General features: G+C 43.0%; 1 protein-coding gene across 1 annotated transcript in view; it reads left to right on the top strand.

Annotated features, from left to right (window-relative positions):
- Positions 1-346: 346 nt before the first annotated feature.
- The window catches only part of ZBTB46 (zinc finger and BTB domain containing 46), a gene marked incomplete at its 3' end in the record, with an annotated part of 28689 nt that continues 18460 nt past the window's right edge, over positions 347-10575 (top strand). Inside the window, exon 1 of the mRNA XM_010075324.1 lies at positions 347-1310. Coding sequence (XP_010073626.1) covers positions 374-1310 — 937 coding nt within the window. The remainder of the gene's footprint in view (positions 1311-10575) is intronic.

The raw sequence follows: 10575 nt of genomic DNA, 5'->3' as shown, positions 1-10575 counted from the left end.
AACAGTAAAAACTGACAGCTGTTTAAGTATTTTAAGACAGGTTTTCTTACAAGTCTGTAGCAATTTAAAGAAATCTTTCTCTGGGATGTTACGAGGCACTGGAGGATTGAGCTTCAAATCTGGTCCCTTTTAACGTAAATTATTTGAAGTCTGGTAAAAGTAAGCTGTATGGTGTAACGAATGTGCAGTCTTTCTAGGCAGTGGCTGTATTTTGTGGCATTCTTTCAAGATGAACCTGTTACTTAATTTGGTACAACGTGGGGTTTGTCTCAGTCTTTAAAAAACACGTCTGTATGCTTGTACTGGATTTTGTAATACTGTCATTTCCTTCCCCATACAGGACTTGTGGAAGAGGAAACACAAAGATTTCCAAATGAATAACCGAAAGGAAGATATGGAAATTGCTTCCCACTACCGTCATCTGCTGCGGGAGCTTAACGAGCAGAGACAACACGGCATCCTCTGCGATGTTTGCATTATCGTGGAGGGGAAGATATTTAAGGCTCACAAAAACGTTCTGCTTGGGAGCAGCCGCTACTTCAAAACGCTGTACTGCCAGGTCCAGAAAACATCCGACCAGGCCACCGTCACCCATTTGGACATCGTCACGGCACAGGGCTTCAAAGCAATCATTGACTTCATGTACTCAGCACACCTAGCGCTGACCAGCAGAAACGTCATCGAGGTGATGTCGGCTGCTAGCTATCTGCAAATGACAGATATTGTACAAGCCTGTCACAATTTCATAAAAGCAGCTCTCGACATAAGCATAAAGTCTGACGCCTCAGATGACCTCGTTGATTATGAACTGGGAGCCCCTTCCAGCAGCAGTACGGACGCTCTGATTTCAGCAGTCGTGGCTGGCAGGAGTATATCTCCCTGGTTAGCTCGGCGAACAAGCCCAGCAAACTCTTCCGGAGATTCAGCAATTGCCAGCTGCCACGAAGGAGGGAGTAGTTATGGAAAAGAGGATCAAGAACCAAAAACAGACAGCCACGAAGACGTTTCATCCCAGTCTCTTTGGTCTAGTGACATGGGCTATGGGTCTTTACGTATCAAAGAGGAGCAGGTTTCACCGTCCCATTACGGAGGGAGTGAGCTACATTCTGCCAAGGATAGTGCAATACAGAACGCCTTCTCGGAACAGGGAGTGGGGGATGGCTGGCAGCCCACGGGGCGCAGGAAGAACAGAAAAAATAAAGAAACTGTGCGGCATATTACGCAGCAAGTGGAGGATGACAGCAGGGCAAGTTCTCCTATGCCGTCTTTTTTACCTGCCTCGGGATGGCCGTACAGCAGTCGAGACCCGAGTAAGTCGTTCTTCCGACTTTCGTGTCTGAAATTAAAAACACGTGAGTTAATTAGATTTGTTTACAGTAAGATCTTATCAGTCTCTGAAATGTATTAGCTTGCCAGAAACTGGAAGACATAGGAAGATGTGCTGCCAGCAATCCAGAAGAACCAAGCACTGTACGGTTCCGTTGGGAACCTCAGTGTCACAGCGTTGCGGGCTGGTTCCAAAGTGAAAGAAATTGGTAGTTTTGTTTTGGCCTTGAATGTAGAACAGCCTAAATCACCTCCAAACACCATTATAATTGTTGCAATTAATGAGAGAAAAGGTTGGAAATTGTTTTAGCAGGTGTGCAAACTGATGTCAAGGTTGAAGAACTTTCCTTGCGCAGTATATTGATGATTTAATTACACCACACGCGGGTGTGATTTATTCTTAACGATACCATCTGCAGTACTTCCTGATGTTCAGGTGTCATTTTGTTACATGTAAGAAGACCACCGTAGCTTGTTGCTGGTAATGGCAGGATAAGTGTTTTGAAACTTTTAAGAATAATGTGGTTTTCTCGAGGTGCTGCTGAGGCTTAAAATGTCTTTTGATGTGTGACGGCTTGTAGTCTGAGATGAGCGGCTGCTCTTAAAGTGTATAGCCAGGGAGAAAAATGTTTTCTTGAGTTCTTTTGAATCTTCAGTAGTCATTTTTCTGTTTCAAGATAACAGTCCTATTTGATTCATTAATCACTGGCAATTAATAGGTCCAGGAATGCTACTGATGGAGGGTCTGGCTGGTTTTTTCCCAAGGACTTTAGGGGAGTGTGATACTAAACTCCCTCAAGCTGACTTGGAGAACTTTGTGCTGCGAGTTCGCCTGTGTTTTGTTGCATACCAGAATCCACGCCGGCCAGAAGAAGGGTGTGTGAGGCTGTGTACCCTTATGTTGCCAAAGTCAGATGAAAAAAGGAATATAAATAGTACTGAAAGTCTGAAGAGTCTTTATGGGCTGAAAAAGGATATTTAAGTTGCTTACATACTGAAGTTTAAATGTGGTTTTCATTGAATGGGTAACTCTCTACAAATGTCTTCAGATTTATTATGTTTTACAGTTCTCTGCTGCAGCAAGCTTGCGCGTAGTTATTCTAATTGTCTGACGATAAAATCTAAACGACGTCAGTTAGAAGAAAAATGCGAGGTAACTTAAGATAACAGTGATTTATGACAATTCCTGGTTTTATAACGCATGTGTGTTAGGATTGTTTTGAATGAAGATTCAGCATGGGTTGCCTGGTGTGCTGTTCACAAACAAATATTTTTCGCAGCATCCCATGAAAACAGGTCAGTCAGTTGTTCTGCCGGTGGGGTGTGCGGGGTTTGGACAGGGATAGGAAGGAATCCACGCGTGTTGGGGTGACTGCAGGGACAGAACTGCAGCTCTGGTCGTCCCAGCAAACTGGTCATAGATGGAATGTCTTTGAGTTACTGAAACCAGTGCAAAATATAAGAGATTGTATTGCTGGAAGCTGAATGATGTTTAGATTATTTAATTCCTAGTTGTTAAGGAATTAGATAGAAGCAGGCTGTTTCTTTACAGCTGTGCGCAGGTGAGAGCAACATGGGTACTGGTGCTGAGACACAGCATCAGCAGGCACAGTCAAATTATTTGTTCCAAATCTTGCCCTAAATGTGGTTTGCAATAAAAGAGGTGCTTCTAATGCTGGGAACGGGGAAGCTGAATGGTGGTGGTTGGGGGAGTACTTTCAATATCCCACTGGTGCTGGTAAAGCAAAAGGAAAAGCTGGACAGCAGCACTTCTCGCTGTCCGGAACGAGAGGAACGCCAGAGCCCAGCGGAAGGGCACAGGAGGAGCCCTGCGTGCACTTTAGGTTGAATTTTCTTGTCTTTTGGAGGACTTTTTGCATATGAATTCAGAGGATTTGAGATCTCTGTGTGTTCACTTTCAGTTAACGCTTGGACATCTCATCAGCAGCAAGCCGCTCATGGGGTTGTGTCCGCAGATATGTGGTTTGGCTGAAATCAGAGCTGGTCACTCGGGTGAGGTTCCTTCTCTTCCAGAATGAAGTGAAAGCATCCCTGCTGCCACAAACCATCTTGGTCCCTACGAGCAGGAGGGTCTTTTGGTCTCACATTAATATTTCCCATCTCCAGCAGGTGGAAGCAGCCCTCTTGCGAGATGCACCATCTCCCAAGTTGGTAAGCTGCAGGGTTCTGCATTAGGTTCATGGTTGGTACCCCAGGTTCTTGGCTTTCCTGATAGAATTCTGGAGCAGTCAAGGGGCGTTGCAAACTCAGATTCTGTGCATGAAGAAAATATTATTCTCTTGTGTGAAAACAGATCACGGCAGGTTGGATGAGGCTTTGAGCAACCTGCTCTAGTGGAGGGCGTCCCTGCCCATGGCAGGGGTTGGAACTCGATGATCTTTAAGGTCCCTTCCAACCCAAACCATTCTATGATTCTATGACTCTTAAGTGTTTGCGCTGTGTAATGAATATTCAGGATGTATTTAAATTTCAGCTTGACGTTGGCTTTGATTTAGTAGTGTCAGGCTTCATTCTTTAAAACCGACTTTGTAGTCTAGGGCTCTTTTTTTTTTTTACTTTGTTTATTTAGAAGTGTCCCTGTCTGGCTGAGATGAAAAAGGTGGTTCTTTGCTGAGGAAATGGGTGTTGAATGTTCTTTTATAAGTAGCTGAGAGGAAAAAAGTTACCTAGAACTTTTTGTTCTTTGAGGCTCATTGACTTTTCTGATCTATTCAGTTATTTCAAGATGCTGCTTGTCCAGTCTGAAAGCCGTTATTGTGGGATAATTGAGGTTCCATTTGCAAATCCCTCTGTACTGGAGGACTGACACAGACCGTCTGTCCATGCAAAAGCTGAGTGAGGAGAGAGCCCATCTTAATGGTTCTGCGTTAGTGTCTTCCTCCTGAAATCACTCCCTGCATTCCAGCAAGAAGCAAGCAGCATTTTGGAAGGTGGATCTTGCAAGTCACCCTTTTAATTCACTGATTATTTGGGGCGGTAGACTTCACAGATTAAAAATACCCTCCTGTTCCTGTGCTATACAGGATTACTTAATTTATGTTACGTTGCAAAGAAACTTCTTGTTGTCGCTGAGACTTTGCTTTCAACTAACAGCTTGTTCACACTTTGTAGTAGTGCTTCTTCCAGTGGGAAACAGATGTTCTTATCAGTATAGGCAGGGTGTATTACAGTGTCCCAAATGCGTAAGTAGACTGGGCTTAAATCCTCAAAAAGACACAGATTTTCTTAATTTCAAGGGTAGGAAAATTATTTCTGAATCAGTTGATTGATTTCCAGATGTTGGTGGGGTGCTGCTGAGAGGCTTTGAATTTGATCACACTACGGATTAAAATAAAAAGGAGTGTCTGGGATAATCTAATTAATGGTAATCTAACATCATGGAAATAGCCACTGAAGTAAGAGATTCATAATGTTTGCCATGAAGAGTGTATCTTCTTCCTCCAGGAAAGTCTGATCAAATGTGATTTGCAAAAGAATCCAAACCACATGGAGATGCTAGGTTGAGGATAGGATTATGCTCTCAGTTTCTACAGGAGAGTGTCAGTCAAGCACAAAGCTTGACGAGGAGCATCCTTTCATGCTACTTTCAATTTATTAATTTGGGTTCTCTGTTTAGCGTAAAACACATTAGGCTTTATCCTCCTCATCCTGCTTGGGTTGTTCAGGATGTCACTCTGTCATTCCTTGTGTGAAACATTCATGTGTATGTTTTCCTCACCGAGCTGCATTTACTTGGAACAGCAATTCTCCAAAGTAAACTGGAGGATGGGCTTTTATAAATAATAACTTTCTTCATAACTGAGCCAGGAAGAATTTCCTCCACTGACTTGCCAAAATAACAGGTCTGCCTTTTATTTTAACCTTTTTTTTTCTTTAACTTCATCAGTCTTCTAAAGAAACATATTGCTATTGTTAGTCTTAATATCAAAGATGCTTACGAAATTCAGAAGTAGTTTTGTGTCTTGTGCATCTGAATTTTCCTTAGGTTGCTGTTCCTTTAACGTGCTGGATAAACTTTTTACCAGACTGGACTACAGGACCAGGTGATATTTAAAATGTTCTTGCTAGAAGAGCTGTTAAAGGAGCAAAATGTTGCTGGTTTTGCCTCTTGATATAGTGCAAAACTCTTGTCACTCGGAGGGTGAATTTGAAGAATTTATTGATGGTTTTATTAACGTGTTAGTTCAAGCATAGGAGTTATGATTCAAGGATTTATTTCTAAGGAAATACTCCCACACGTCTTCCGAGCATTTGCACCCTAAAGCTGCGAGTGAATCTTTGTGTGCCAGTTGACTCTGAAATGAAGCTAATGATTTTCAAAACAGAACAGTAATTTGTAAGGACAGTACGGTTTGGGAACTTTTTGCTTTTCTTTGGGTACATGTAGTGAAATTGTTGTGTTCTGTAAGAAGAGCTTCAAGACCTAAGCAAGCCCAGAGAGCTCTGTCTAGCTGAACTCGCAGCTGATTTTGTGCAGGTGAGGTCTCTGGACCTGTCCGAGTACAGGTGGGTGAATGTGTAGACTGGCTCATTGTGGGGTGATTTTATTCTTGCAGAAAAGTATTTTTCTCACCCAGCTATTGGGCTTTCTCTAACTCCACCTTTTTGATGCAAATCTTCAAATTTTCCTTGATTTTTAAATAAATTGTTATTTTTTTAAAAATTATTATTATTTTTTAAAAACCAGTGAAAATTCCATTGGTTCTGGGACAGAATGCAGTCATTTACTCTTCCTTCAAATGGATTTTGCTTTGAAGAGATGGAGTCTCTAATCCCTCTGCCGTGGTCTGGGTTCTGGGTGCAGTGTAAGAGCTTACGGCAGGTGGGTACGTATTTGTTACAGCCATGAACGAAAACCAGGCTGGTTAAAATGGCCTCGTCAGATGAATATCTGATGTCCTAAAACAACACAGGCTCAAATTTTAATAGTTTCCTACTGTTAGTTCTTTATTTAGATCATTATTTTATGCTCAGTTTTGGAAGATCACTTTTTAAGGAGGATAGAAGTTTGGGGTGAAAATGTTCAGCTTATTGGAAAGGTGCTAGAGTATTTTTGTATATTGTGTATATATATTTGTATATAGTATATTTGTAATAGTAAATTACAAATTGCCTGACACTTGGAAAATTAATTACTGCATTTTTCCACCTGCTTTTCATGAAGTTGTAGTTATGGTGCAAGGTATTAAAATTTTCTTTGCTACGGTTGAAAGGGTTTTAATGATGTTTTTATTGGGGAGATATTTCGATGCCTTCAGCAGCGGTAGTTGGTGATGCCAGGCTTTATTTCTCAGCCAGACCTGGAGGGGTTACAGATCTCTGCTCTAATGCCACCCCCAGAATTCTTTCTTAGCGTTGGAATCAGCTTAGCCCGTGTTCTGCATTCCTCTGGCTTACGGAGCTGCCCAGGTTTTTGGACAGCCCTTGGTACTCTCTTCATGGGCATGAAGTTTGCTGCATGGCAGTAGCTGCTAGTTGCAGCAAAATGCAAAACCAAGCAAACAAAAAAAACCAAACCACAACGCCCTGACCTCTGTGTCCATACTGCTGGATTTTGCAGAAACATTGCGGAGAGTGCTCGGTAAATAATTCAGGTTCTCCGTATCGCCGCAGTCACAGGCTAACGAAATTATTAGGATGCGATTTTGGCAGGAATAACGCGTTGCAGTTTCTGTCATTAAAGGGTTAGGTCGGGTTATTTTCGGCTGGAAACGAAAATCATTGCTTGAAACCCAGACACTTATTCCCTGGCTACACCCTGGCTTTAAAATGGTTCCACCCTAAACCAGCTTTAGCTCAAAGCTCGGTGTCTGCTTCCTTTCCCCACCCTGCATTCCATTTTCCCCAGGCTCCAAAGCCCTCCTCCTTCTCCTCCTCCTCTTCCTCCTCCCTATGGTAACAGCCCCGATTCCCTTAATCTGCTTTAACTCCAGAGATCAGAGGCACTTCCCCTCTCTTGAGTGCCCTTCTCACTGTTTTATTTGTTCTTTATGCCAAGGTTACACTAAGCTCATCTTTACAGAGGTCTCAACTTTTCCAGAAATTTTTTTTTTTACCCTTTTTTGTTTCTTTACTGAAATTATAAGTCAGAAATCAAGAAAGTTTTAGAATTCTAACATGAATTCTAATCCTAGTTTGCAGTCACCACTGTTCAGGACTTTCACTTTCCTATTTGAAGCGTGGCTTTTGCATTAATACATAGTGGGAATTCATTCTTCAGGTGCAGTGTCTAGGAATCAAAAGCCAACTTTGCTTTATTGGTCTCAGATTTTTTTTCTGTGTTTTTTTTTTTTTATACATTTCTTACAGGCACTTATTTCAAAAGGTAAATATTTGTTCTTAAGGATTTTCAAAGGTTGTAACTCGACGTCCTGTCACATCGTGAGTGGTATTGTTCATATTTAATGTGGTGTTTGGATGTTATGTTTCCATCCCTTCGTGTTTGTGTCTGTTCGTGTGCAGATGTGCAGCAAGAGATTGTCTCTGTACTGAGGAGCAGCAGAGGATGCTATCAGTCCTTTTTCTGCCTGAGTTACGAGATTTAGAAAAGAGGTTAAGCTTGTAGTCTACCTTAGGATTTTTAAAGTGATAGTCTGAAGTTCCTGCACAATTCTGTGCGTATTTTGTGGAAAAATCATTGTGGCTTAAGGTGTTTCTATGCTGGCCAGTCGTTCCTGCTCCTGCAAGGACCACTTTATTATTTCAATTTACAGCAGTGTCAAAAATAACTAACTCATACAGTTTAACCATTCCCCTCTTCTTCGGGTTTGGGCGTTCTGTTGTATCCTGTTTGGAGGAAGGTTGGTTGGTTGTCCAGGTTCACTCTGGAACCTACTGACAGTTAGTTAAGGTCTCTGCCCGGCGGTGGGAGGGCAGCAAGAAGCAGCAGCTGTGTTTGGGGCCAGGAGCTCCTTTTGCTGACAAAGCCCACAGAAAAATATCTGCAGAACTTGATTCAATGTTAGAAAAACAAATATTGCAGGAAAGAGATAATTTTTTTTTTTTTCAGATACCTGACAGAATGGAGGGAATTTTCCCATTGATATCTGTACACTGGTTACTGGTTTGAGAAAAACAAAGATGCAGATGTGCTTGTGCGTTTAGAATACCACTGCAGAAGTACTACAGTAAAACCAGGTCGTATTTGTGCATAAAAAAAATATATATTTTAGAAATACTCTTCAGGCAGTATTGAGGAGCAGCTTTCTGTGGCTGCAGGCGTGGAAATCGCATTGAAGCCTGTATGCGGAGGGCTGCCTTGGCGTGGACTCCCCTTGAGCCCTCCAGGAACAGGAACACGGGACGTGCAGGTTTGTGCAGGATGGTTTTTCTGAACAACTCAAATCCGGACAGCACAGGACAGTGTCCCACGTCACCCTGTTTGAGTCAAGGTTGAGATGCTGTAGTAGGAGTCACACCAGGAAGGAGAGGGGTGGGAAAGCACAGTCTGGAGGGGGCCACGTTTTTGGTGCCGTAAGGACTCACTTAAGATATCTTACTGTCCTTAACATAAAGGCAGTTGTTAATGATCATACATGTAAATATCTGTTTGCCTGATAGTTTCCTGAGTTGGGAAATGGGAGTTCATTCTGAATGCTGTGCGCATTTATTGTATCCACGTGTACGTTATGTTCATAAAACTCATCAAACCCCATATAGCTCAGGGCATCCCTTCTCTGTGTAAATATTGCAGTGTGTGAGAATGCGGGGTTTCGCTTAACAAACAGTAAGTTGTGAAACACTTTTGAAGGATTTGTGTTAGAACAAGGGGTATTTGAAATGCAAACTTCAAGGATATTTTTAGCAGCTGGTAAAAGATTGTCATTTTTCTATCAGACCTGGTGCTCCTTTTCTGTGTTCTTTTTTTTTTTTTTCTTTATTCCCAAGAAAAAACACTAGGAAATGAAAGCGCTTTTTTTCCCGTGAGTTTAAAAATTAATTATGTCTTCTGCAAATAAGGAGATCAAGCCAAATCTTCTTAAACTTACACAACAAACATCATCCCTGAAGTTTCAGATGAAACCGTGCAGATCTGGATAGATACTTGACACAAATAGGTAGAAGAAATTCAGAAAATTAAATCTTTGACTTCACCAAGTTTTTTTCCAGAAGGGTTTGGCTCAGGTCATGATTTGACTGTGTCCTTGAAAGGAAAACTTGGTTTAAGTGGCTCCCACTTTCCCTTGGTGCTTAATCGCACCCCCACGCTCTGCTGCAGTTGTTCCGGTGAAAACGTCTGTGCAGCCGTGGAGTGAGCAGCATTGGGGAACTGAGCTGGGGTTAAAAATAACCTTTTTTAATAAACCAGTTTTATTTTTAACATACTAGTTCCTGTCTCAGTTCAGCTCACAACTATCTGTGTAGTCTTGGTAGCACTGAGGGAGCAGCAGGGGAGGACGCGGGATGAGCGTTTGGGGTGGGAGGAGTTGCTGATGTTGGGACGTCTCCCTTTGCCTTCTCTTATGTTCATGTTGCAAACAAACAAAAAAAGTAAATCCCATTTGCCACCACACTGAAAGCTACCCAGCCGTGTGCAGGAGATCCTAAATAACTACCCCAGAAGGCGCGATGCCTGCACCCATCACAGGTGGCTTCCAGGGCCGATGCCGTTTGTTCATCGACAGCTCGGGCGGTGGGATGGAGCGAACCCTCAGCGAGCTGCTGGATGGCACCAGAGCTGGGGGAATGGTTTGCAGGAAGGCAGCAGTGCCAGGAACAGCGTGAATTCAGCAAAGACAAATGGGAAGTCCTGTGGGTGGGACAGAATAACCCCATGCACCAGTATCGGTTGGCAGCCAAGGAGCTTTGCAGAAAACGTGTTGCAGTGAGTGAGGGGGTGAGGAGGGCTCTGCGTGCCCCCGCAGCAGCAAAGGCTGGCTGCCTGCTCGGGTGCCTTATGGAGAGGGAAGTGAGACTGTGCTTGGAGTACAAGAGCCAGTTGGGGGATCTCCAGGACAAGAAAGACTTGGAGAAGCTTGAGCAAGCCCATCCGAGGCCATCAAGATGTTGTGTCCACGGAGAGGCTGAGACAGCTTGGTTTAACCTCGAGAAGAGGGGGGGATGGATTATCCGGAGCCAGACCCTTCTCAGAGGTGTATGGAGAAAGGAGGGGAGGTAGTGGACACAGGTTACAGGAAGGGAAATTCTCATGCGGTAAAAGAAGAAAATTCTTCATGGAGTGGTGAAATGGTGGAAGAAGGGCCTGCAGACATTGTGGGCAGCATCTCT

This window comes from Pterocles gutturalis, unplaced genomic scaffold, assembly GCF_000699245.1.
Source record: "Pterocles gutturalis isolate BGI_N339 unplaced genomic scaffold, ASM69924v1 scaffold18747, whole genome shotgun sequence".
NCBI lineage: Eukaryota > Metazoa > Chordata > Aves > Pterocliformes > Pteroclidae > Pterocles > Pterocles gutturalis.
The sequence above is the reverse complement of the archived record's forward strand: the minus strand, read 5'-3'. Positions and strand labels throughout refer to the sequence as shown.